Here is a 27,984-nt window from a genome sequence, read left to right as displayed (position 1 = left end):
TACACCTCAAAAAGCAAAAAAATCAGTTGATCGATATTCTTTTTAATACCTTTTTATCTCAAGCTGCTGCATCTCCCCCAAAGCCCTTATCCTGCATTGTTGCAAGTCAATCTAAGAAATTCTTATCTTAGATTGTTGCATAAAAGTGCGAAATCGCCATCTGCTGCTGTTTGTAAACCTTGAGTTGAAATTGTTTTGAAATGTTTACCATTTACTTCCATTGCAAACATACGGACAAAGATGACAAAGTGATGATAGCGGTGTCTGGGCCTGAATATTTCATTGCGTGTCAGCCCAACATCTGCTGACCTCCCTCGCACGCAGCTTCCCACTCTTGCTGCGTACGCTGTCACTTTGCATTAGCCGGCACATCATCACTAGCGTCTCCCACTTGTCTCACGACTCTTCTGCTCATATTCCCAACAAATATGCATCTACAGCAAACCAAGAGGGAGTCACTGTAACACTTAATGTTTTTTTTGTTTTTTTCTCTCCATAACTTCATTCCCACCTGCTTTGGACCACTACTCTCACTCGACCTATCCAATCAACATTTCCGTGCAGCTTCCCACTTTCCTCTTTGCGCCACATCCTTTGGTCGAGCCTCTGTTCTCCTCGCGTCTGCTGCCCTCCTTCTGACAGTATCAGTGGTGATTCAACAGGGTTTTAATGGTCTGTCGTCTGGCACTCTTGGGAGGCTGTGGGGTAAAGTACTAAAAGGAGGAGGACCTCTCAAGATAATGGGAGATGACGTGACCTTGTTTCCTCTTCTGCAGATCAGCGATATGATTGAATTGGTCTCCTTGATTTCATGCACCCTCATCAAATATAATTTAAAAAAAAAAAAAAAAAAAGATAGATAGATAGACTCTTGTAAAGGATTTTCCCCCAAAGTTTTGAGCTTGTGTCAGTGGTTATTTTGTCTCGCTTATCTCCAACTTCATGGGTCTCACTTTTATGAGCATCCTGTGAGTGCTGATCTGACGATAACAGAAAATAAGGGACAACTTGTTGCACAACAATGGGTCAGGGGCTCTGGCTCCATGCTTAATGCGTCCAAACTGTATAGTCTGTACTCTCGGGCCATTATCACATGGAAGTTTACAGGATAATATTCATGCAACGCATGCTTGAGTGGTACTCATTTATGGTTATCTTCACAAAAGAGTCACCACCCTGGCTTTAACCCCAAGGGTAGAAACTTACAGTAACTTCCTTGACAAACCCAGACACCCATGCAAACTAAACAGAATTATAAACTGACTGTCTCAGTCAAAACTGAGCATTATTATCTGGTCGGAGCCAATAATGGTTGTGAGTGGAAAATTGTGGAAACTTATTTGCTCATATGAGCATAATGTAGACTTAGGATCAGTGTAATAAGCTAACTGAATTAGAGCTCTGTGGGTGAGAGTTCCCTTTTAGTGTCTCTGCTGGGTGTGAAGCAATCTTTAAAATGCCAGCAAGCTCTGCTGCTCGCTGCATGTGGCTACAGGTAAACAGGAAGCCCATACTTTTTAAAAAAATATTATTATCATTATTTGAGTGAATGAAACGACTTGCAGGCCACGCAATGACATTCATTACATTAATGGAACAAATGTGAAATATCATTTGTATTCTTCGGTGTTATCATTCCCTCAATTTTCCCGTAGCCGGATTAAGGCCTATTCTATAACATTTAATTATTCTTGTTTGCTTTATAGAAAGGGCAGGTGTACAATATTTGGGTATACATTGGAATGCATGCCAAATATCCATCCATCCATTTTCTGAGCCGCTTATCCTCACAAAGGTCACAGGCGTGCTGGAGCCTATCCCAGCTATCATCGGGCAGGAGGCAGGGTACACCCTGAACTGGTTGCCAGCCAATCGCAGGGCACATAGAAACAAACAACCATTCGCACTCACAGTCATGCCTACGGGCAATTTGGAGTCTCCAATTAATGCATGTTTTTGGGATGTGGGAGGAAACCGGAGTGCCCGGAGAAAATCCACGCAGGCACGGGGAGAACATGCAAACTCCACACAGGCGGAGCCGGGGATTGAACCCGGGTCCTCAGAACTGTGAGGCTGACGCTCTAACCAGTCGGCCACCGTGCCGCCTGCATGCCAAATATATATATATAAAAAAAAAAAAAAAATACATCAAATTAGGTTTCACACTGATGTAAATCTCAGTATTTGGATGATGATTGTGAAAATTCTTGCTTTTTGCGCTGCCATTTTGTCTTACCCTGAGTGACCTTCTGAGAAGTATATGGTGTGTGTGTGTGTGTGTGTGCGCCCGCGTGCGGTACGGGAAATGGTTGTGTTACGGCAGTTGTGTTGGCATGTGCAACCATGGCAGGATAATGATTAATCCTCAGCCATAGTCTTGTTCCCGTCTGACCTCCAGTAGTTTCGAATGCTCTTACTCCAACCAAACCTTTGAATCCTGGATCGAAATGTCATAAGGGGGCCATGATGTGATCCGAGGGTGAGAAGTGTTATACAGGTAGATTCCAAAAATGACACCTGTGTTTTATTAAAAGCTCTGGCTGACTCGATGAACCAGCTAAGTAGAGTTAAGTGAGGGTCTCCCAACACATCTTGAGCCGAGTAATACCACAAGGGTGGTTGTCTTACAAAGGCAAGGGGAATTAATTCATGCAGAACAACACTCTCAAATACAAACTGGTTTGTTTTGTCCTATTTTTACATACAGTACATAAACTGCATATATGTATAAATAGTTCAAGCTTTAAGCTGTTTAGAATTGCAGTCGAATTAGGGCTTGATTGCATTCAGGATGATACATCAATAGCACTAAGCAATAACTGTCTGCGTCACATTCTGCCTTTGTTTCATAACACAAGGATGGAATAATTCCACAATTTTTTTGAAGTGCCACCAGCACAAATGGTGAACTAAATTCTTACATTACAGTATTAGAATTATTATTTGCACAAAACATTACTCAGGGGGTTGAGGGTGGAGTCATTTTGTCTAAATTGTGTACACATTTAAAGATGCTCAAGAATACAATGGCAAGCAAATAATGACATGTACAATACAGTGCTTAAAAAAAGAAATAAAGGATAGGTTAGTTAACAATTGATTAGAGTCTGTTCTATTTTTATTTTTTTATTTTTTTTATTTTGTTCTTTGTGGTTACCCTTTGAGATTATTCATCCAAGCATTGTGGGGAAAAAGTGATGGTTAAAGTAAGGCTTAAAATAGCATTGTCTAATCTTGTGGTTTTGGAGCAAAAAGTACTCGTAGGACAGATTTAAACATTTATTACCTGAACTTAAACATACCTTTGAAACCATCTAATCGCTTGGTTCTTGGCTTGGTGTCAGCAGTTATCACATTAATGTGACGATGTGATAAATGATAGAGAGCCTGCTGGGGTGCGTCATGTCCAACATCTAGAGGATTCTGTCCCGTCAGTATGTGTGAATTTCTTGACACAGCTCCCGACCAAAATAGACTTTAAACATGCATTTTTAACCGAGCACAGTGAAGGGTCCACTTCTGGGACTTCTCTGAAAGTGTGGCACTTCTCGTGGAATCATTGTGATTTTTCAGAGTGGCCACATCGGAGTGAGAATGCATTGGCGATGGACTTGGTAGGGTTAAAAAAAAGAAAAAGAAAAATACTCTTTGGTGTTAGCATACTTTGTTGTTCTTTGACAAAATAGTAATAGCATTGCATAAATATTCACTTGTGCTGTGGCCCATGCCCACCCAACCACAACATTTTGTGGAAATCAATCTTTCATGAGTTTTTTTCCTAACCTTTTACCAGTAAACAAAAGGCAAAAAAACAAAAGAAACTGTTTTTTTTTTTTGGGGGGGGGGGGGGGGGGGGCACCGCACTTGCATTGGGCTCTCATTTGATTGTGCACGGCTACCGATTGAATGAACTCTCAATGGAACGACAGTCATCTGCTATATAGTTCCGATCCTAGTGAGGTTTCGCCTTCATTCGCGCTCCAAATCCTTTGTCCGCCTTCGGCTTTTGATGGGGATGGTCGTCATAAAGCTATAATGATGATACAATACCACATGCCTGGAGCCCGCAAAGTGCACTCAAGCCTGGACTTTTGGTTTAGTGGATATTTCCATGCAAGCTCCACGTTGATGTAACAACACACATGCACTTCCTGTACAGTGCACATGTTTGCCAAAACCAAATGTATTAGCCTTTACTCAATCGTGGGGAGTTTCACTAAATGCTCGGTAAATCACCGCGCCATCCACAACATCATTCAAACATTTATTAAAATTCATTATAAGAATCTCTCCGAATAACCGACACTGAACGCCTGTGACATTCGATCCCTCAGGCAGTGCTGCATTAAAGTCCATCATGAGTCTCGACGGGATATGCTAGTTCGGCTCGCAGACACTTTGGAGACACATTGTCAGCAAATAGAACAGAACAGAAATGGTGTTGAGATAGTCTTACAGACTGCTGTGACCTGAAAGGTGCATATTTGTTTAATTCTTAATTCTAAACTAGGGAAATGATCATGTAGACGTTTCTGCAAAGGTGGTTATGGAGCAACACTTACTGCCATCCAGCAAGGCACGGAAACATGACTTTGCATGGCTTTTTTTCTCTCTACTATTGAATGTATAGCAATTTGTATTTGTTTTGGATTTTATGTTTAATCAAAAGATTGGAGAACGGAGAATGCAAGAGGAAAACTGTTTCAAGAAAAGAAATCAAAGCTGCCAAAGGTTTCAACCTATTTCAGGGTGACGTAGAATGGAGAGCCAGATGCTCTTGTCAGTTGCAGTAGCGCTGCTGTCAGTGTCAACCGTGGAGGATCCTAGCAGAGATCAATTGGATAGGGACACAAGTTTTCACGCTTTTCATCACAATACTCAGATATGAGTATGAAATTGGTCAAAATGGTAAACTATATTAAATGTCAATTAATGTTTATTTTATCAATTAAAGTAAAATTGTTGAGATCATTCTCTTGTTAGAAAATAACCCTCAAAAAGGGTTTTGAGGACTTTAGCTCAGGAAATAGGATCATTTTCTCAAATTGTCAAATTCTTTTTAGTTGATGACAAGCTTATTTCATATTTGCAATCTTTCATCTTTCCCTCTGTACGCAGATGTGCAGGGCACATGACTGGGTTTGCCTTGGGCCCCCAAATGACTAAATACGCCCCTGAGAAGAACAACAGCGTGTTACTTTGAGGCACTGTGCACTAGTGCAAGCCGCTAGTCTTATAACGACTTTATGAACATTAAATTAAGTCATTCGGGGCATCCGTAGTACAATTCGATGTCAACTAGTGTACAGTTTTGCCTCACTAGAACTAGTACACCCAAGTCGTTCTACTAGTGCGCAAAAAAAAAAATACATACACTAGTAAAGGCAGTAGTGGGGGGGGGGGGAAACGTCATTGAAATACAATCGTTCTACTAGCGTGTCCTATAGTCATTCTACAACTTGCTGCATTGTCTTACTAGTGAGGACAAAGAGCTTAATAGTGCATGCATGGACAATTCAGAGCACTAGTAGGAAATCGCAAGAGAAAATCTCTTTCCATAACCTCCAATGTGTGTGCGTGTGTGTGTGTGTGTGTGTGTGTGTGTGTGTGTGTGTGTGTGTGTATGTGTGTGTGTGTGTGGATAAGCATTTTGGAGCAAAAACGAAAACTAAAAAGTTGGTGAGTGACACAATCATCGTGAATAAAACATTCCCCAAGCAAGTCTCCAAAGTCTTGAAGTGCCTCCAGTCGGGGCAGTTAAACTCCACCCATCTCTGCACTGCCAACTGAAGCGCACAACTTGGCTTTCTGGAGCTATTTCAGTGTTTGGTCAACTGTCCTGTCCGTACTCGAGCTTCTCTGGAGTTTATTAACAATCACCTTCCTGGAATTGATGAACTCTTGGATGCTTTTTCTCTCTCGCGCTCTCCAGACAATCCACTTTTGGGTGGTATGCGGCAACGTGCGTCCTGGGCAGGTGGGCCGAACCACGATTGCCCACTTTGATGGAGGCAAAGCTTAATGCATGCTCGCCATGGCTTATTATCCTTTCCAAGCTCAGCGAGCGGCTGCCTTGCCGTTGCCAGCCTTTGTTTCGGCCGCGCAAGCCTCCTCCCCCGCCGCGGTGGAGCCCGAGCGTCAGGTGGGCTCCGAGGCGGGGCTGCACGCGGCACTGAGCCGGCAGCAGCAGGCGGCCCACTTGCGCTCCATGAAGAACCTTCAGCCTGCGGACGGCTTGTGCGACGAGCCCAAAGTCACTCTGGAATCGCAGGATTTATGGAACGAGTTCCACAAAATGGGGACGGAGATGGTTATTACCAAATCGGGAAGGTGAGAGGCGCAGACAAGTCAAGAGGAGATGAATCCCATGTCAGTCCCGAGAAGAGGGAAATCTTATATGAATATCCATCGAATGGTTTGACCAATTTCATTGCATTCAAATGAGAGCTGCGTGAAAGATTTCATTTTCAGCAGTTTCAACACACCGCTAAAAAAAAAAAAAAAAAAAAAAAACTGAAACCGCTATAGTAAACATTGTTGTCAATCAAATCTTTAATTTTTTTTATTGCAGGCTAAATCCAAATTGGTTTTTGAAACACTTGTGCACATAATGTTGGAGCTGGTCAATTATCGATCAATCAATCAACCTATCAATAACTTTAAAAGCATCAGCCGTCAAACAAAGTTCTGTTTAACGGCAATAAAAGATGTGTGCGGGGGTGGAGTTTAATTATGAAAAATAAAATACACAAGGACAGACAGGATGATAAAAATCTCATGCCAGGTTGAAAGCTACGGAATTAAAGTCTTTTTAAATGTAATTTAACAATATTTACAATAAGTGTTCTCATTGTTTCTTCCATTAAAAAAGAAAAAGGTTTGTACTCTTCATTTCTTTCAGGAGGATGTTCCCACCCTTCAAAGTAAAGGTTGATGGACTTGATAAAACATCCAAATACATCCTGCTAATGGACATTGTTGCTGTTGATGACTTCCGTTACAAGTTCCACAACTCCCACTGGATAGTAGCCGGAAAAGCCGACCCAGAGATGCCGAAGCGCATGTACATTCATCCTGACAGTCCGTCCAATGGGGAACAGTGGATGAGCAAGCCGGTGGCATTCCACAAACTCAAACTCACCAACAACCTATCGGATAAACACGGATTTGTAAGTAGTCGCTTATAAACAAATACATAAAGAACCGATGATTGAAATTGTCTCGCTCGTTGAGCTTTTGCTCATTTGTTTGTCTCGATTTTCTTAGACAATTCTGAATTCAATGCATAAATACCAGCCCAGGTTTCATATTGTGAGAGCCAACGACATCATGAAACTTCCATACAGCACATTCTTGACCTATGTTTTCCCGGAGACGGAGTTTGTTGCTGTCACCGCGTATCAAAATGAGAAGGTAGCTCACCCAAATCGCCACGCACCAAAGATAACTTTGCATTTGCGCAAGATACCCAGAATGCAATGTTTTGAAGTTGGGTTAAATGAACCAGGTCACGCATTGTGGACATCACGAAAACTGTTTGTTTTGTATGTTCTGATATTTGAAATGAGTAACTGGCAATTTGTCATGTGTTCTGCAAGATTACCCAGCTAAAAATTGACAACAACCCATTTGCCAAAGGATTCAGGGACACGGGAAACGGAAGACGAGAGAAGAGGTAGGCCGACTTGTATCGCTGCAGAACACTCGGTCGTCTTCACGGAGACCTAATCTCAGTTCACGATCTGCAGGAACAATGCTTTAAACATCTCTCCGCCGCCGGAGAACAAAGCAGACGGCGCGGATTCGGATGAGTCGTGGGAACAGCCCAGAACCGGTGACCCGTTTCGCTCTCCTCAGGAATCATGGCGTGTGACCTCTATGCCAAACTGTGAAGGTGACACAATGACCGTTTCGTTGACGAGCAGCTTGTTGTTGTGTGAATATTTGCATGACATACCAATGTGTTATGAACACAAACTCGCTTTGCCACTAATTAATTTATGAATTGTAAGCAAGACATAAATTAGTCACTGAATTCACATCCTGCAGTTGCGGATTTTTGTTACCGTGTATATCGCCCAAAATAGGTCCGTTATCGGTCAGTGCAAATATTGTTGTTGGGGTTTTTTTTTTTTTTTTTTTTTTTTTATAAATGGCAGCAATAATATCTGATTGTACTGAACTCCTGTTATGAGGGCCAATGTCGTATTGAACAGAATAAAGCTGCCCGTAGAAGTTCCTTATAGTCTGTGTAGCACAATTTCTGTTCATTTAGACCACAAGAAACTGAATCCACAGCACCTGTGCTGGTTGCAGCCAAGTAGTGCACTCATTTTTGCCTTAGTCGCTTCAAGACAATCCATGGATATGTGTCACTTTCACATGTGGGTGATAGCGGAAGGCATTGCGTGCAACGTGAGTCTGGCTCGGTGTCAACGAGCTTGTTTGCAGTAACATGAATGATTTAGCTTTTGGGGCCGGCAAGATAAAGAACACGACACAAGCAGAAAGATGTTCAAACGTAGACCTGAACAACAAGTGTGATTCAATTTGAAGGACCCAAACGAGTTAGTAAGAGTCAGCTGTAAGTCTGGCGCCTTGAATTTAATCACACAGTCTTGTTCTTTTCTCCAAATATTTGGTCACGTACTTTCACTGAGTCGACGTACTCTGACAGAGCTGTAATTAAATCAACTCAGGCCGAAATGCGCTGCAACTGTTTTACTCCCAACAGATGAGAACAACACCGGAAGCGATTCAGATATTGATCGACAGGGTGAGGATGCCGGTGAAGGATGTGGCGCTCGGACTGCGTCTTCATCTCGGCTGATGGCGAAGAGTGACAAGAAGGAGCCAGCGATGTCGCGTGAGAGGTTCTCCATGGAGAGGGAGTCCTCGCAAAGCTGCAAGAGTCAAATAAAAGACGGCACACCCCCTATGTTAGCGGAAACACAGAGCTCATCGTCGCTCACTAGTACTGGACATCTTCAGACTGCGGCTCTCTCAAACAGTCACCAGTGTCTTGAGCTTGGACCACCTTTGCTGTTTCACCAGGCACAGTTGCCAATGAAGACAGGGGCTATTCACTCTACATCTATGGGACATATGTTTTCCTCTTGCTCAGGATTAAATGACCCAGAACACGGAGGCGTATCTTCCCAAAACATCACCTCGCCATCTCCGTTCATGTTGCACCTGTCACAGCATGTGTTGGTGCCACAGGTATGTTGAAGATGGGGCCCTCCTTGCACCACTTAAGCAGGGATTGTATTTTGAGATGAAGCCATGTTTATTCCAAATCAGATCACACAAATACTTGAAAGGAATAAGAATCTAGTCAAAGATAGTTCAGAAACTTCCAACGCGACGATAAATGCTAAAAGTCCATCTTTATGTGATTCAAGGTGTGTTGGAAAATGTCAGGTACTGGTGTTAAAAAAGATACAGTATATTTCAAACCTTAACTACGAACGACAGGTTTTCCCTTCAATATGGGCCAGACGATAAAACAGCACATGTACAAAGAGATCCCGTGGCGTTTGCTTCGTTCAGTGCGTGACAAGAGGCGAGAGTTGTGCCACAGGACAACTCGTGGCTGCTTCACCATGACAACGCTTGCTCACAATGCCCTGAGCATCTGACAGTTCCTGGCCGAGAAGAACATCGCCGCACTGGAGAGACCTCCCTACTCACCTGGCATGGCTCTGTGATTTTTTATTTTTTTTTGTCGCAAGCTCGAGGAGGTCATCGAGGTGACCCATTTTGAAGACAGCGACGACATCGAGATGGGCGTGACGACGGTGCTGCGGAAGATCCCGGAAGTGCATGAAGGCTGGGAGCATGTGCTCGAGTCCAGGGGCATCACTTCAAAGGGGAAAATATGCAGTTTGGATTTGAAGTATATATTTTGTTACACCAGTCCTGGGACCTTTCTGACACATCTTGTAATGGATGTATTATTTCTGGCAGTGTGAGCATTGGATTGCATGTAATGGATTTTTAAAGTTAAAAAGATACTTTCGCTGAACAATATATATTTTTTGGGTGATAAGGAGATCTTCAAATGCTAATTTGTAACGTTTATTTCTATAAACAGGGGCTGTCACTACCACCCTTTGGAGGGTTGCTCGCATACCCATGGAGCTACTTGACATCACCTGCTGCAATGACTCCAGCTCTCCCGACTGGTTCGACGACATCGGCCTTCCTAAGAAACCGCTCTTTTCACAGCTCCCTGCCGTGGTTGCGGATGAGCCCCTATCAAATCCCAGCTGCTGCCGTAGCGAGCCAAAAGCCGTCGACAGCAACTTCTAACTCAACTGAATTTGAGCAGTACAAACTGTACGGCCAAGAGAAAAGTCCAGTGTCTGATAATCACAACAATAGCAAGGCCAGAAGCGAGCAGACTGTTTCACTTAAAAATGTTCACGTTTCCTCTGATGGACTCCAAAGCTTACAGAATGTTGTGTATGATAAATCACTTTCTCTATAATTTATAAACACCTCTGAATGTTTCAAGTTATGAAAACCTGTTGAGCTCCGCATTGCACATTTCAATGACAATCAATGTCAACAAATCAATAAAATGTAAACATCACAATATAATCACAAGCACTAGTTTATAATTAAACTTTCTACAAGATCTTTGAGTGTGTCCGTGGGATTTTTTGTTAAAATATCAGATACAAAGGTAAACTCTGTATTCTGGACTGGACTAAGAATCCTGATTGATATTTAATGATACATATCTCATGAACAAAGTTTCAGTTAGCTGAGGTCAAGGCTTTTTTTTTTTACAGCACTCCACATGTATTTTCAACTGATTTGATTTTCTAGTAATCACTGATTGGTTTGTGTGGACTATTCGTTGTACATCTAAGACAGCGATATTGCTATTTATTCTTAATTTTAATGACACGGTTGTAACCTGCCTATTCATGTAAATACCATTGATTTTGTCTCTTTTTGTTTTTAAATTACACATTGTAAGACTGCACATCTTAAGAAAAGTTACAGTCATCATTATTAAAACTGCCAAAGTTGTGAGGACATTTCTTTCCACCTGTTTCACCTGTACGCGTTGACATTCTTTTGATGTGGCAAAGCAGCACTATGTGCACTCATTGGCAAACTCAGGATTCTCATGTGTGTTTTCACTAATAAAATAAAAGAAAAACTCACGTATCATGTTGTTGTCTGCAAAAGCACTGCTGTCTCCAGGCGAATTACATACTGAAGCCACCACTACATATTCAGTTATGTTGATTAGACATATAAAAGTACTGCCGGTTTGAAAATATGGAAGTAGATATGCTAATATGAGCACTTCATTAATAATTCACAGTATATCTGTTATGAAAGTGCACGCGTTTTGTTGTGCCTCTTCTTCACGTTAGGACAGAATATTCATGCAGGCGTGACACACAATTGGAGTCCTTGGCGCCAAGAGGTCAGGTAGTCCCCCAAGAGGAAAATTGAACTGGAAACCCTCCCTCGCATGTGCTGTTGTGTGAATTTTCTTCTCGACTGAGCAGGGCTACATACCGAGAGAACATGTCCACTGGCTCGGAAAACACGGCAAGCAGGTCAACGGCAGAGTTTGGCCGTCAGCACAAAACTTTGACAGCTCTGGTGGATCGTAAGATGTAAGGGGAGAGGAGAGGACTACAGTTAAGGTGCACCTGCCGTTCTGGGACTCCACGTTCAACACAAAAGACTCGGGGCTGAAATCGGTGATCACTTTTCCAACTGTGCACTCACTGTATAAACCTGACAGAGGGATGGAATGAAATTTGTCCTTTCATTTGTCCTCTGTTGCTTGGGCAAAACACCACTTTGTGCAATCACCAGCCACAAAATCAGGTACAATTCTGCATTTATAAAAAATAAAAGTACAGTTTACTTGACTCTGATAAATATAAATTCGAATGTGTGCTTGGGGTAGTGGTTCACTCACCTGATTTCCGTGCAGCCGGCATTTATTTAATTCGCACTTATGTGACGGGGTCAATGTGAGGGTCAAAGGTTGCTTATCTCTACGCAGCGTCGTTTGCATGCAAGTACTGTACTTAAAGCCCGATGTGAATGTTATTGTTTACAGAAAAGACAACGTCAGTGTCAATGTTTACCTTCACACTGTTTTTTTTTTTTTTTTTTTAAGTCCAGTACCAGGACCGCAGCATTCCCAATGGGATGTAATGTATCATCTTCTCTAATGCTTCTTGTCATTTGGTTCTCTTGTTGACTTTCAGTCTTGCAAAGGAAGCAAGACAATGTGATTGCGGTTTCTTTTTTTTAATTGGTAGCTAGGATACCGAGACCAAGAAAAAGAACAACGAAAAAATAAAATTGCTTGGCATGGCTTTAGCACGATAATAATGAAGAAAAAAAACTTCATTGACAAAGATATGCTCCTTTAAAGCCATCTGGTGGAATACAATTGTACTGTGCAGACATGCAAAACCTGAATACACATTGTCGGAGTGCAAAAACACGAAAGGATCCTGAGGTCACAGGTCAGGTAATAAATGCATGTTTTGTTTTCCTCAATAATAATCTTTTAATATAATAATAATAATAATAATACATTGTGGTTCTTGTTACTAAATGTTGAAACATTATCCGGGCTATCAATATGAACGCTTTAAGACATTATTAAAAAAGAAATATATATATATATATATATATATATATATATATATATATATATATATATATATATATATTCTTTGACAAAATAGGTTTGTGAGAGTCCGATGCGCGTTCGACCCAGACTGTTATAAAATACAGTCTTCCTACTTTCACTCAGTGAAAACATGCATCGGTCAGGATGCACGCTTTCGCCGTATACTACTGTACTTGCCCATTTTTTTTCTTTGTAGCGTTTCCATGGTTTTGCTCGGGCACATGCCGCACACGCCAGTAGGCGTGGCCATCACTTCCTGGACAGCCTCTCTGAATTCTTCCTAAACCCGCCCACAGAAACGCTTCTCATATTTCATTGGTTCTCGGAATGAGACCGTCTAGAACTCGATCATATAGACACGTTGTTTATTAGCTACAGGAATCTCAAGCGCAATAAACTTAACTTTTTTTGTTGAAAATGATTTTTATTAATCTTCTTGAAAAAAGAATTTAGTTGTATTACTGCCTTTATTTTGTTGTCCTGTTAGGGTTCAATATTTTTATTACAATAATTTTTATATTGTAATTTTGTATTTATTTTTAAATTTATGTTGGTATAGTCATATATAATCATTCGAAACACCATTATGACAAAAAGTAGTCCTAAACGAATTATTTGACTATTGTTTCAACACCCACGAGTGGCATTCTAGCAGCCATGTTGGATGTGGCAGCATTCCCACTTCTATCGCTCGTGTTTCTATATCGGAAGTTGGGGTCAGAGGTGAATGTTCAGAAGTAACCTGGCTGTGTGTCGTCGTCACATCACCCCATACTGGTGTTCAAAGCCACTGAACGACAAACTGTGACCTCATCATGACGTGATTTCACGACGGACACAGACTTGTCTAAAAGACGCCAGTCATGAATTGAGCTCTTCAACTCAACTGTTCAGGATTGCGTGCCGGTTCATCTCCACGGGTGAGTTGACGTTGAAGAGTTTTTTTTTTTTCCTGGACCTGCCACCATCATCATCATCATCGTCATCTACCCAATGCGTCCAGAACATAACGTTTATAGTACACCGGCTGCTCAAATGAGCTTTTGTCGGCTAGCTAGCAAGCGTATATCCAAAATTTGCTTTTGTGTGTTGTGCAAAAACGCGATCATTAGCGACTATTCGAGAGATAGCAGTCTGGACAAAAGCTACCTGGCAGCTTGTCTAAAAAATTTTTAAAAATTAAATAAAGAAGACTTTTTTTCGTTTTGATAATTCCAGTGCATATTTTTATCGTCTTAGGTTTTTCGGGGATGTTCCCCTCGGTTTGATTACAAGTGTGTGAGGTGAGCAGTGCTCGGCTTGTTTTTCTGGTCCTTCCAGCAGCCAATTTGTTGCAGGTAGGTAATAGTTGTCCTGACATAAGTTGGAGACCACAGACGGCCACAAGTTCCCACAAACTAACATGTGGAGTCCACGTGAAGGATGAGCGTTAACGACTTGTTTAGGAATTTATAATGCAAAGTAGGCTTTCTTTGGTAACCGTTGGACAGGATTATTTGTTCTTTGCAGGTGGAAAGCAGCAGGTGTTTATATTGCCACAATACTTTCCATCAGTGCTTTTACTTCAACTTTATTTGCTTTTTTTTTTTAAATGTAATATTTTTGTTTCCTGTGACTATTTTTAAAATATATTTTAAACATAATTATGTTTCAGTAGGCTACAATCAGCGTTTCCAAACATTTTCTCCCAAGGGCTGAAAAAAATAAAATAATAAAAGGATGCAAGAGTCAGTTTGACATTCTTCTCCTTTCCTTTTTTTTTTTGTACATTCTAAAAGCAATCCATTATTGTAGATGAAGATATGCAAAGCAAATCTGTTGTTTCATCTTCATTACATGTATATTCATTTAAAATACAGCCTGGTGATAAAGTCAAAAGGATTGATCCGCCTCAGAACTGAGCAAAAGCAGAATCACGTTTCCACATGCAGAACCAAAACAAGAGCGAACTGTATTAAGCCGATCTTGACAGCCGAGCAGACGGGTGTCAAACGATTGTGATTCCCGCAACTTGCTGCTGTAACTGAATTAGCTTTCTATATTTATCGATATGAATAGAAATGTTGTAACTAGTTTTAGCGATGTGTGATTGGTGGAAAACGAGGATGCGAGCGATGAGAACAAATTTATTTCTGCTCTTCTTTTGCCTTGCCACGCTTTGCAGTAAGTTAAGAGTATAATACAAACGACACAGGCTCTCAATTGCAAATTTCAACATATGCAACGGGCTGCTGAAAGAGTAGACGTGGACCACAAATGGCCCCTGGTCTACATGGATTGAGGTAAAGTGTCCAAATCCTGGTTCTGTGTCCAGACGGTCCATGTCTGGGTTATTATGATGTTGCAACAACTATTTCGTAATCATTGTACTATCTCTTTAAGCGAGCTATTTTTGCAAGCAGACAAACAGCATGTCATGTCAGCCGACCGTATGATGATGTTTGGACTCTTGACTGTCATTGATAACTTGCGCTGCCTCCTCTCTGCTGCTGTCTTCCTTGTCCAGTAGTTGCAGCCTGTGCGTGTCACCCAGCGATGGCACAGCAGGAAGACTCTGCCAAGAAGCCCCCAGCTATAGCGGCAGCGCACCCCCACTTCATTGTGGGATCGGTGTCCGAGGATAATTCGGAAGATGAAGTCCAGGGGAAGCCGGACGTGCAGATGGTGGAGAAGGAGGGACGTTCTTTGTCACCGGCGTCCGGGAGCTCTGATAGCACCAATGACATGAGCTTTGAGCACCTTGATGGCTCCATGCACAACAATCTCAGGTTAGAAACCACACCTGATAGTAGTAATAAATAATTGTATTGGATTCTACTATTATACAGTATAGAAACTGTGATGGTCATTAGAATAGAATTGATAAAACTGTTAAACTAGTGATGCCATAGAGTAGATGTATGTACATATTCTATTTCAATTTTAGGTATCATTTAAATCAGTTGCAGTTTGAGCACTTGTTGCCATTAATATTTCTCAACTCCCTGTAATTGCTTCATTCTGCACTGAGCAGCCTGGAATAATTTGGTCTATATTTACAGTACCAATGTGAGATGCAAAATGAAGCCCCCAGCTTCCAACATAAGACTTGTGTCAGACTTAGTGAGGCCTCACCCGGAGTTTCACGCCTGTGGTCTGCCCGTTTTGCAGCATGTGTGAAAAATGTGGTTTCACTGGCTACTCGCTGCTGAAACGAGTCTCTCTGTGTTCCCTTGGTGTGTGGCTTTTTGGATGGAAAGTAGGGGTAAACCTCTGGAATTTTGGTTGGGAAAACATTTATGAATGTCCCATCTGCTTTGTTAATGGAGCTTTTCATTTTGATAAGCAATACAGGCTTGTAGCTTCTGGTAGCTATTTTAGCACACTGTGGTTGAATTCCCTTTAGTGGCTTGATTTTTAGAATTAGATTTCACATCTGGCTCGAGTGACCAGTTTTGTTTTCTGGAGGAAGTTTTAACAAGCTGTAACTGCCATTTAAAGTGGAAATATTGGTTTTGCCCTCTCCCACATCTTAATTTTCACTCTCAGTACTTAACCTTTTGCTCCACAGTTGGCCTTAAAACAGTCTATCCAGCAGGAGTGTGTTTCTGATCTCCTGGTAACTTTGAGAGTGTTGCAATCATGCAAAAAACATCAGGCCACAAAAACCAGCCAGCCAAATGGCCTCAAGCACTGGAACACCCTCCAGCTTAGCATAACGTCCCTCCCCCCTGTACAAACCCCCATTCGGGTGGAGCTTGAGGAAAAAAGCTTGTTTAGTTTGAATAGTTTTGTAGTTATCAGCGTCCATAAAATGAAGCTCCCCCTTGTTAAGAGGATCCTCTTTCCCACTCTTTTTTTATTTTATTTAAAAAATTTTCACCTAGTGTTGATTGTACAGGAGCGCTCCAAGAATGTGGAATGTGTCACTGAAGTGTAGCTCATGTTGAAACTATTGAATGGTGTAACTATCGCAAGTACGTGTAGTAATTATATGGTGCGATGGCTGTTGAGGACTGTGCAGAATGTTGATTGTTGCTAAAGCAAACACCAACTTTGACTCAAGTCTGCTTGATTCAAAAGCCGGCTGTTCAGACCCTGTGCCCACAACCATGTGACTGTTGACGTTGTTGATAACAGAGGCCAGCAGTGCACACCTGCTGAAGACAAATTGGTGAAAATTGGCACCTGGCAGTTTTCGCTTTGTTCCGTGCATAGTTACTTTATATACCCCGAATGGAGACAATAACGAATCTTTTTACTTCTGTAAACAGGCCGAGCATGTCCGGCCTACACTTGATAAAGCAAAATCGCGATCGCCGGCGCATCGATCTGCAGAGGGACTTCACTGTGGCATCTCCTGCTGAGTTTGTCACACGTTTTGGTGGCAACAAGGTCATTGAGAAGGTAATTGTTATGGTTACATGTTGCAAAAAATAATCACGCCATCTTATGAAGCTCGTCTTACTCATGTGCACAACAGTTGAAATCTTTACCTTTTACAATGTAGGATGATTGGACTACTTCCTTGATACTGAACTATAACAGTACTATTTTGCTTCTACAGGTGCTTATCGCTAACAATGGCATTGCTGCAGTCAAGTGCATGCGCTCTATTCGACGCTGGGCTTACGAGATGTTTCGGAACGAACGGGCAATCCGATTTGTGGTGATGGTGACCCCGGAGGACCTGAAGGCCAATGCTGGTGAGGATTGCCAAGACCATCCCTAAAAATAAAGTACACTTTATTCAGGAGAAAGTTAATTTGATGTCACATAGCACAGCAAAACATCAATTGTTACAAATTAAATTACCATATATGTTTTATATGAGAAATGAACCCAAAAGAGAGACTTGAGGACTATAATGCTGGCTTATACTTGACAACCTATTTTACGAATCCCCAAATGCCATGCAAAGCTGGCCTCCAGTGGTTATAAGGAAGACATAGGATGACTCCATCCAAGCAATTTTGCTTTAATATTTAGTTGTTTTTTCCCCTCAGAGTACATAAAAATGGCCGATCATTATGTGCCTGTGCCTGGAGGGACTAATAATAACAACTATGCCAACGTGGAGCTCATTTTGGACATTGCCAAACGAATACCTGTGCAGGTACCCCTATGTGTTTAATAAAACCTTGAGCACTGTGATGGATCAAGTTTCTAATTGATTAATGTTGTCCTACAGGCTGTTTGGTGTGAAGTTGCTAATTGATTAATGTTGTTGTTACAGGCTGTTTGGGCTGGATGGGGTCATGCCTCAGAGAACCCCAAACTGCCAGAGCTGCTCCATAAGCACGGCATTGCTTTCATGGGTAAAATATGTTTTTTTTCTTCTTTTGTCGTAACGCAGATTTTACGTCTGCTGGATTTTTTTGTTGTTTTGTTTTACTGCGTACTTCTTCCTCAGGCCCTCCTAGCCAGGCAATGTGGGCACTAGGAGATAAGATTGCTTCATCGATTGTGGCTCAAACAGCTGGCATCCCCACCTTGCCATGGAGCGGAACTGGTATGCTTTGCTTTGAGTCCCATTCCGTTTTACAAAAACAGTCTCTGACTTCTGCTAGAATATGTCAGTTCTTTTAAAAATTATTTTTATCTATTATTTGCGCATCTCCTCAGACCCAGACAAAATGGAGAAGACTGAGGCGTACACTTTCAGTTCTTAACGACGTGCTCACTGATATCACAGCATTTGCTAAAAGATATATGTATATATGTAATATAACTTGATGTATATGCTTAATATGCTCCCTGTCTCCAAGGCCTGACAGTCGAATGGTCTGAAGTCAATCAAAAGAAACACATTATCAATGTTCCTCATGACTTGTACGAGCTGGGCTGCATCCAGGATGTAGACGATGGCCTGAAAGTAAGTGGATTGTCAAAGTGAACATTGAGAGCCTCCAGTGTCACATGTGCTGCATTGTGCTGTGAAATTCCGCGTGGATGCGATGAACTCGTTTGTGTCTACCGACAGGCTTCTGAGAAGGTTGGCTACCCTGTTATGGTGAAGGCTTCAGAAGGAGGGGGAGGTAAAGGCATCCGTAAAGTCAATTGCACAGAAGATTTCCCAAACCTATTCAGACAAGTATGTTCCAATTAAGGACAATGTTTAAGTTTAAATTCACGATTAGCGTAGTAAAGATCTTTTTACTGCATGCCCCAGGTCCAGGCAGAAGTTCCAGGTTCCCCCGTGTTCATCATGCAGCTTGCCAAACATGCCCGCCACTTGGAGGTCCAGATCTTGGCAGACCAATACGGCAATGCCATTTCCTTGTTCGGCAGAGACTGTTCAGTGCAGCGGCGACACCAGAAAATTATAGAGGAAGCGCCAGCTACCATTGCCACATCTGATGTGTTTGAGGATATGGAAAGGGTATAAAGTGCTATAAAACAAGACCACCTAATAGTTCACAGACCTCTCCCAAGGCCCAACAATAATGGCGGATTGCGGTCCTGTGTTATATATTTCATGATTTGCAGTTTATAATATTCCACTCAAGTAGGTGCTTATAATGCCATGTCTCATGTCTTCAGAATCTTCCTTGGCCCGTTTTTAAACAAAAACAAACCAGTCACTTGTGTAAAACAACCAGGAACCCGTGGTTTACCCTGAATATAGACTCCTCCTTGTGCTTGATGAAAGTAATTTTACAAACGTGATAAATTAATGAGTCCCGGGTGTACCTTGCCTCTCTCCCAAAGTTAGCTGGGATGGGCTCCTGCACATCCCACAAGAGTATAAGAAGTATAGAAAATGGATGGATGCTGAATGAATGTTAAATGTGTCCTCTATCCAGTGTGCTGTGAAGCTGGCAAAGATGGTGGGCTATGTGAGTGCGGGCACAGTGGAATACCTCTACAGCCAAGATGGCAGCTTCTACTTCCTGGAGCTCAACCCTCGTCTGCAGGTTGAACACCCCTGCACCGAGATGGTGGCTGATGTCAACTTGCCGGCTGCCCAGCTGCAAGTGAGTTCCCTGGGGGGAAAAAAAAAAAAAAGACAAGCTTTACACCAACCACAACCTGTTGGGCATCTCTGACCATCGGATAGCAGACAGTATTTATGCTTGAGTGCATCCAATACTGTATGTTAGATGAGGCCTCTATCTCCATGGCAACTAACTGCCCAAGAGAGACCTCATTGTTGCCGATGCAGTAGTTGAAGCTGAAATTGGTCACATGGTGTGGACCCGCTGTGTTCAGGATTGTGCGTGTATTTAGGTCAGTGGCAGTCAAGCTGAAGGGTATTGCAGGGAAAGCGGTCACTTTTGAGCATCATTGTTTAGAGTGACGCATTCTTTTTGCAAAGCAAACGTAGCGCAGCTAGATAGTGTTTTTCAGTTGAGTCATGTCTGTAGAGGAGATGAACGTCATATTTCCCCCCCAAAATATTCCTGCCTTCCTTTGTTTTCATGATGGAGATATTAGGTGACATCTCAAACACCAGTCACTCCAAAAATGTAACATGATGTCACCCAACATTTCAAGGGTGCACTTCAGGTACACAATCATGTACAATGTAAGGAGATTCAGTACCTGTATAAGCTTTGCTTTACTCTGCTTTATTCGTATGCAAGACTATTCAAAATGTTATACAAGTAAAAAATAAACATACTGTCTAGGAATTCAACATATGGGGGGGGGAAAAAAAAAAGATTTGTATTCAACTGTCTTTTTTGGGCTCATTCTATACCTCACTGTAGATTGCAATGGGCATCCCCCTTTACCGAATCAAAGACATCAGGATGCTTTATGGGATGCAGCCCTGGGGAGACTCTCCCATCGACTTTGAGGTTCTGTCCACAGCCGCCTCCCCACGAGGACATGTCATTGCAGCTCGCATCACCAGTGAAAATCCAGACGAGGTATGCTTCTTGCTCATCTAAATGCGTCTCTAGACAAAGTTTCTCCTCATAGTTTCTGGATGTGTGTTTTCATCATTTTCCTCATTTCTAATTGCAGGGTTTCAAGCCGAGCTCTGGAACAGTACAAGAGCTGAACTTTCGCAGCAACAAAAATGTGTGGGGCTACTTCAGTGTTGCAGCGGCTGGCGGACTGCACGAGTTTGCTGACTCCCAATTTGGACACTGTTTTTCTTGGGGAGAGAATCGTGAAGAAGCCATCTCGTATGTGTATTTTCCATTGTGACCGGATTTACAAACGAATATATGAACTACTTGCTGTGCTCTAATCTGATAGGGGAATGTGTGATTTTCTAGTAACATGGTGGTAGCTTTGAAGGAGTTGTCTATCAGAGGAGACTTTCGGACCACAGTGGAATACCTCATCAAGCTGCTGGAAACGGAAAGCTTTCAGCACAACAGCATCGACACGGGCTGGCTGGATAGGCTCATCTCTGAGAAGATGCAGGTGTGCACAGATGAGCCTTCTTCGACCACTGAATGCTTCTCCCCAAATGATTGAGAAACACTGCATTATGTATACAGTTCACACTCACTGGCCACAGAATTGTTGAAAGTCAAATGAGGTTAAATTGTTGACACAGCAGAACTGTATCTCATTGACTTGTGGAGTTGTGGCTAATGAAGTGTGTTCTCAGTGTGTAAAGATTGTATCGACATAAGTGAGCCACAATATAGCGCTTGATGTAATTCTGGTACCGGGCCATTCTAAATGTTGTCTGTTGCATTCAGGCTGAGCGTCCCGACACAATGCTGGGACTCGTGAGTGGAGCTCTTCATGTCGCAGATGTTAATTTAAGGAACAGCGTGTCCATTTTCCTGCATTCTCTGGAGAGGTAAGCGTGCGGCCATCATATTTGTCCATTTCACATGAAACACTGGACCCTCAGGACTCAACCATAATCCATTACAGGACGTTGTTTGTTTGATTTGTTCAGATATATTCAATGAATTTCCCCCATTAGGAAATGATAGAAATACATAGAATTAAACAGTTCCATGGGTCAGTAGTTCTGCCACTGTACAGCTTTTAAATACTATGGATATGTAGCTAGACATTGCATTAAAATAATCTGCTAAAATGTAATTTCAAAATGTAACTGATAATCAGAAATGTAAACAATTAAACATGGAGCAATCCCCACCTTTTGACTTCTGTTTTGCAAGTTTCTTTTGTCCATTGTTGGCATTTCGTACTGTACTCCCTTGTTGTTGTGAAGATTTTGGGTTCTGTTCAACCTCTCACTTCATTTTCTTTTCAATTTTAGGTCCAATTCTTAGTTCAAGTTCAAAGTGTTGACTATGATTACGTAAGAGACACTGCTCATAGGTTGTGTGTATTGTGATCCAGGGGGCAGGTGCTGCCAGCGCACACACTTCTCAACACAGTGGATGTAGAGCTGATCTATGAAGGCATTAAGTACGTCCTGACCGTGACTCGCCAGTCTCCCAACTCCTACGTGCTCATCATGAACAACTCCACAGTCGAAGTCGATGTCCATCGGCTAAGTGACGGTGGTTTGTTGCTTTCCTATGACGGCAGCAGCTACACTACCTACATGAAGGAAGAGGTAGACAGGTGAGATAAATGTATCCATTTGCACTTTAGCTGCACCACTGCAAGATATGCTTCACGTACTCACGATGTCAACTGACGATATTCTCAAAAGGTATCGCATCACCATAGGGAACAAGACCTGTGTTTTTGAAAAGGAGAACGACCCATCGCTGCTGCGATCTCCCTCGGCAGGAAAAATCATCCAGTACACAGTCGAAGATGGCGGTCATGTGTTTTCTGGCCAGTGTTACGCTGAAATAGAGGTATGTCATTTCTTTATTTTTTTTGCCTACAGAGTGTACACATTGTATGCATTTGTCAAGTGGACTGTATTCATGTCAACTGCAGGTGATGAAGATGGTCATGACCCTCACAGCTGCCGAGTCTGGTTGTATTCACTATGTGAAGAGGACTGGAGCGTCACTGGAGCCCGGTTGCATCATTGCCAAACTTCAACTGGATGACCCTACTCGAGTTCAACAGGTCAGGGCGATGAGCAGCCTTTATCTATTGACTATTAGCACTTTGACCTTCATATTATTGCCCAACACAATGTAATTTTACCATTTCACTTTTTTATCTTTTTATTTTTACTTTATTTGTTTTTGCTTGCTAGGATCTGTTGCCTCCTTTTAACATCAGATCAGACTATTGCAACTTCATCAGCATTTCTTTAAAATGTCAACAGCACGCTGAACAAGGGGATCAATATTTCTTGCATGTTTTCTAGTGATTTATGTTTGTTTTCCAGGCAGAGTTGCATACAGGTACCTTGCCCTCTACCCAGGCTGTTGCTTTACGCGGAGAAAAACTACACAGAGTTTTCCACAACACACTGGATCACCTTGTTCACGTCATGAACGGCTACGTTCTCCCTGAGCCTTTCTTTAGCGCCAAGGTGAGATCTCATACAACCCCTGGTAAAAACAGAAAAAGAGCAACACAAAATGTAAGATGTTGCTTGAATACACAACATTTGTATTCCCAGTTGAAAGAGTGGGTGGAAAGGCTGATGAAAACCATGCGCGACCCCTCGCTGCCACTGCTGGAGCTTCAAGACATTATGACCAGCGTCTCAGGTCGCATCCCCCCTGCTGTGGAGAAAGCCATCAAGAAGGAGATGGCTCAGTATGCCAGCAACATCACCTCAGTGCTCTGCCAGTTCCCCAGTCAGCAGGTGGGCCACTCTACACACACATACACACACACACACAAATGCTAAACCACAACCTTCCCTGTTGAGAGGATGGGTGTGATAAAATGATTTTTAAAAAATCATTAACCATTTTGTCAATCATGTGCGTAGATCTAATATCTATATCAATAATAAAAATGTTGCGCCTCTGAGGCGATGAGCCAGGCCGTCTCGTCCGACATCATGTATGACCTCACAAACACGCTTCTGTGAGAGTGGTCAAAAATTATCTCCACACACTCCTAAACCTTGTGAAAAGGCTTTTCAGAAGAATTGAAGCTGTTATAGTGGTAAAGGGTGGACTGACATCATATTAAACCCTATTGATTAAGAAGGGGATGTCAGATCATATGTGAGTTAAGGCAGGTGAGCGAATACTTTTAGCAATATAGTGTATGGCCTTGGGACCAAGGTGCCAAAGAGTGATACTTTTATTGGTTTGGCCTGAGTGCCAAAAGGGCAAAATTGTGAGTTTTTCAGTTAGCAATGGAGGATAGGCTCTAAATATAGATGAATTCACGCATACTGAATCGCGACAATGCAGGAGTTTACTGTACCATTGGAGGTCTTGCAAGCTCATATTTCTCACCAAGTGTTTGTAGGGTAGAGTTTATTGAATGTGAAGATTTTTTTAATGTATTTTTTTCACGCTGGAGAGACTACGTCTTTCGGCTGGCCTGGGAACTCCTCGGAATCCCCCCGGAAGAGCTGGACGAAGTGGCTGGGGAGAGGGAAGTCTGTGCTTCCCTGCTTAAGCTGTTGCCCCTGTGACCCGACCTCGGATAAGCAGAGGAAAATGGATAGATAATTTTATATTAAATATATACTGTGAATAATTATTATAAAAAGTAATTAATTTTCCCAGTCAGCCATTGAGGAAACATTTGTCACTGATTCTACAAATGAACATACTTAGCAGTATATGAGGGATACTTTTCAATGTAAGGCTCTCACTCTCCACTTCTGCATCTTGAAATTGAAAATTAGGTCAATAGATATATAAAATAGTTGCTGGTGGGCTTATATTGGTTATTTCCCGACTTTTCAGATTGCAAACATCCTGGACAGCCATGCGGCAACTCTTAACAAGAAGTCTGAAAGAGAAGTCTTCTTCATGAACACGCAAAGCATTGTTCAGCTGGTGCAAAAGTGAGTGCCGTAATCTGGAGATCAGATCGGCTGCACCTCGTGTACATTGCATCATACAGGCTGACGGCTTGTATTTAAGACGTTTGACTGTTATAAGATATGTCACAGGCGGATGGATCGACACTATACGCAAAGAATAGCCGTCTTATGTTGTTGATTTTTCGTACAGATATCGCAGTGGGATCCGAGGGTACATGAAGGCAGTGGTAATCGACTTGCTCCGACAATACCTGAAAGTAGAGATCCAGTTTCAGAATGGTGAGAAATTGTAGTAATGCACCATTGCTAGCAAGAGCCATACAGCAAGATGCAATACTAATTCTCTCCATTGGGTAGAGCTCTTTAACAACGAACATCTCTCTGTGGCTGAGGTTTCTCAGTATTGCTTGGTACAAATGTGTTTGCTTATTCGATAGGACACTATGACAAGTGTGTGTTTGCCCTGCGTGAAGAAAACAAAGTTGACATGGCAAATGTGCTCAACTACATCTTCTCCCATGCCCAAGTCACCAAGAAGAACCTGCTGGTTACAATGCTGATTGTAAGTGTACATCATATTTTGGATAGTTGACGATGAAAATATTTGTTTCTATTCACATTTAATCCACCAAGATGTCATGTATTTGGTGAAATGGAATTGTATTACACCTGCGCTGCACTTAAGCACTTGTGTGCATATATTAAAGCAGTTGTGCTGTGTATCCTCTCTTCAGGACCAGTTATGTGGCCGAGATCCAACACTGACAGAAGAACTGATGGCCATGTTGACTGAATTCACCCAGCTCAGCAAAACAACCAATGCGAAGGTGGCACTCCGTGCACGCCAGGTTGGTTCTTCACTTCCAAACAAAGAGACATTGCTCACTGAAATTACTCAAACGTAGTAAAAGAAGACATTCAAGAATGGTTGGTAACAACGTGCAACATTAATATACAGTTATTGACTGAGTTGTGTATCTTCTATGATATACAGTGTACTCATTTTTGCAACATTAAATTAATTTGTGAGGGACAAAATACTTGTGTGTGCACAAAATAAGGAAGACAAATCCCATTTGTATTATTGTATGCCATAGAAAATGTAGATTCTGCAAGGAAAGTTAATGTTTTCTAAGAAAGCAGTTGGGGTGTACTCATTTATGTTGAGCACTGTATGAACATAGAAAATAAAATGTCTGAAGATCATAAAATTCAATGAGGTATGAAATCATTCAGAAATTCATTCTCTGCAGGTATTGATAGCGTCTCACCTCCCCTCTTATGAGCTCCGCCACAACCAGGTGGAGTCCATCTTCCTCTCTGCCATTGATATGTATGGCCACCAATTCTGCATTGAGAACCTACAGGTAGGCAAGAACAACCTGCAGATTTGACAGACCACCTGCAGAATAAGCGTTTATGACCGTCCGTTTGTCTTATAGAAACTTATCCTTTCCGAAACATCAATATTTGATGTCTTGCCCAACTTCTTCTACCACAGTAATCAGGTTGTCCGAATGGCCGCCCTTGAGGTGAGATCATCATTTCTCTGTCCGCCAACTACTTTGCCCTAATTTATTTTTAATGCGGAGTGCTCACAAATCTACTTATTATTATGTGTGCCTTCTTCTCCTCATAACTGCAGGTTTATGTGCGCCGAGCATACATCGCTTATGAGCTCAACAGCGTGCAGCATCGCCAGTTGAAGGACAACACGTGTATCGTAGAGTTCCAGTTCATGCTCCCCACCTCCCACCCAAACAGGTATTGCACATGCCCAAAGGCTAAGTTATTTGCCTCACTTTGCCTCCTGCTCTCCTCTGCAGACACAAATCAATATTTATAATTGTCATGCTAAGTGAGTTTTACATTGTCAGCTTAAGTACAAAATTATGAATGATTTATCTCTTCCTCGAGAATTGTATTTGGTGGTTCGTCTTTTTTCATACATCCGTTTTCCTGAAGGATGATTTTTATTTTTTTATTTTTATTTTTGGTCATATAGTCTTAGAGGCATAATGAATTCCCTCATGACCAACTAGGAATTGAAATAACATCAGATGGAAGATAGTGAAGTTGCACGTTTACTAGACTGCTTTCACAAGTCAAGATGCTCATGGGTGGACGTTTCTATTTTGTTCATCCAATGTGGTGCTCAGGTTACTCATGCCAGTTTTTTTCCCCCTAGCTGTGCCCCATTGTGTAAATGCTCCTTGTTTGCAAAGAAAGTGTATTGTAAGACTTGACTGGTTCATCTAAAATGTGTGTGGGCGTCAGTTCTCCCACTTGCAGTACCTTATGTCATCTTGTGTTTCTAGGGGGGCACTGTTGCCATAGATTCCTGGGAGAAATTTGAGGATTGTCTTGTGCATGTTCAGCATTTAAACATGCTTGTAGCGTGGAATCAGGACATTTCTGTTCCATATGTGATCCCAGTGTGTGATTGTTGTCTGGTTGTTTGTGTGAACAAATATATTCTTGTCTGCTTGCTGTCGCTGTGCACAACTAGCATGCTGGGAGTTAACTGAAGAATTCCGTCAATATACACATACCAGACGCATCATTAGGTACACCTGCACACTTTCAGCGCCAAGATCAAAGCACTATCAAAAATTCTCTTTTTTTAAAAATTGTAAGGTTTATTTATTTATTTATTTTTAAGTATTATTATTTAACCAGTTTTAGTTTTTTGGATTTATCTTATACATGGCTGTGTAGATTTGCACACCTATCAAGCAATACATAGAACTCCAAATTCTTAATCTGGATAAAAAACAATATTGTGACTGATTATCTCTGACAGTGTTGATCAAAAGTGAGCATGAAAAAACTAGTTTGTGATTCAACACCTATTGAATCACATTAGATTGAGATGGATTTTGTGGGCATACTTATTGTTGTCGCCAGGAAATGTGCGTACTGTATGTATATGCGTACTATGTGTTCATGTGTCATGATTCTGAAAAAAACCCTGATGTTTTGCTCGTTTCTAAGAACAGCATGAAGTGAGCCTCTGCCTGCTTTGAGCTCAACAAAGGCAGCCTAAAGATCTCATGATGCATGTTGTACAGTGAGCAGTCAAGAAGTGAAATGTGTGCTCAACCTTTTGACACCCGGCCGGGTGCATTCATTTGGATATTGACCAGTGCATAGTAAACCGTTTTTGAGATAAACAAACACATTGCTACTACTTGACTGTCTTCCTCTCCTGATGCCTGCCACTAACCTCATAGTAATCAGTGTTGTTTGATTGCAGAGGGAACATCCCCACTCTAAACAGGTATTGTACACATTCCTTTTATTGCATAGGCTACATGCATAGACTATTAGCTTAGCTGCATGGCCAAACCACAAATTCACATTAAGAGTAATGTTTCAGTTAATGAAGAAATTTGGTGCTCTTTCAACTTCCCAAATAAAAATGATACTGTTGGTCTAACTGGAGAGCTACTAAATGTAAACTTTATTCATTTCATTGATGGCATGGCTCTTGCCTCATTGGCTCTCA

At 41.8% G+C, this 27,984-nt stretch overlaps 2 protein-coding genes across 11 annotated transcripts in view; both read left to right on the top strand.

The window, feature by feature from the left end:
• Nucleotides 1–5,726: 5,726 nt before the first annotated feature.
• LOC133416184 (T-box transcription factor TBX2b-like) lies at nt 5,727–11,144 on the top strand. The gene is made up of 7 exons (XM_061702916.1): nt 5,727–6,330; nt 6,902–7,169; nt 7,267–7,413; nt 7,599–7,675; nt 7,749–7,894; nt 8,735–9,222; nt 10,097–11,144. The coding sequence occupies exons 1-7, from the start codon at nt 6,026–6,028 to the stop codon at nt 10,490–10,492; spliced, it is 1,827 nt and encodes a 608-aa protein (XP_061558900.1). The 5' UTR covers nt 5,727–6,025; the 3' UTR covers nt 10,493–11,144.
• A 2,276-nt stretch (nt 11,145–13,420) lies between these two features.
• acaca (acetyl-CoA carboxylase alpha) overlaps nt 13,421–27,984 on the top strand; it is a 32,813-nt gene continuing 18,249 nt past the window's right edge. For 7 of the 10 annotated variants that reach the window (XM_061703348.1, XM_061703346.1, XM_061703343.1 and 4 more), the window contains exons 1-28: nt 13,421–13,605; nt 15,192–15,453; nt 16,939–17,071; nt 17,232–17,370; nt 17,671–17,780; nt 17,901–17,982; nt 18,078–18,176; nt 18,433–18,539; nt 18,648–18,758; nt 18,837–19,046; nt 19,471–19,641; nt 20,377–20,538; nt 20,636–20,799; nt 20,893–21,043; nt 21,328–21,431; nt 21,947–22,174; nt 22,266–22,416; nt 22,502–22,636; nt 22,905–23,051; nt 23,142–23,330; nt 24,397–24,497; nt 24,667–24,755; nt 24,914–25,038; nt 25,211–25,324; nt 25,730–25,843; nt 25,919–26,008; nt 26,122–26,240; nt 27,733–27,756. In XM_061703348.1, the coding sequence (XP_061559332.1) occupies nt 15,221–15,453; nt 16,939–17,071; nt 17,232–17,370; nt 17,671–17,780; nt 17,901–17,982; nt 18,078–18,176; nt 18,433–18,539; nt 18,648–18,758; nt 18,837–19,046; nt 19,471–19,641; nt 20,377–20,538; nt 20,636–20,799; nt 20,893–21,043; nt 21,328–21,431; nt 21,947–22,174; nt 22,266–22,416; nt 22,502–22,636; nt 22,905–23,051; nt 23,142–23,330; nt 24,397–24,497; nt 24,667–24,755; nt 24,914–25,038; nt 25,211–25,324; nt 25,730–25,843; nt 25,919–26,008; nt 26,122–26,240; nt 27,733–27,756 (3,602 nt within the window). In that variant the 5' untranslated portion in view covers nt 13,421–13,605; nt 15,192–15,220. The other 3 variants (XM_061703347.1, XM_061703344.1, XM_061703350.1) reach the window with 2 other exon arrangements.

The sequence above is a fragment of the Phycodurus eques genome, chromosome 17 (genome assembly GCF_024500275.1).
Source record: "Phycodurus eques isolate BA_2022a chromosome 17, UOR_Pequ_1.1, whole genome shotgun sequence".
Classification (NCBI taxonomy): domain Eukaryota; kingdom Metazoa; phylum Chordata; class Actinopteri; order Syngnathiformes; family Syngnathidae; genus Phycodurus; species Phycodurus eques.
Note: the sequence above shows the minus strand (reverse complement) of the source record. Positions and strands in the feature narration are given on the sequence as shown.

What these genes read in the sequence shown, in the direction of transcription:
- LOC133416184 (XM_061702916.1), top strand. Translation starts at nt 6,026, where the DNA reads ATGCTCGCCATGGCTTATTATCCTTTCCAAGCTCAGCGAGCGGCTGCC. An exon ending in TATCGGATAAACACGGATTT is followed by an intron (nt 7,170 to 7,266) that starts GTAAGTAGTCGC and finishes CGATTTTCTTAG; the next exon opens with ACAATTCTGAATTCAATGCA. An exon ending in CCGCGTATCAAAATGAGAAG is followed by an intron (nt 7,414 to 7,598) that starts GTAGCTCACCCA and finishes GTGTTCTGCAAG; the next exon opens with ATTACCCAGCTAAAAATTGA.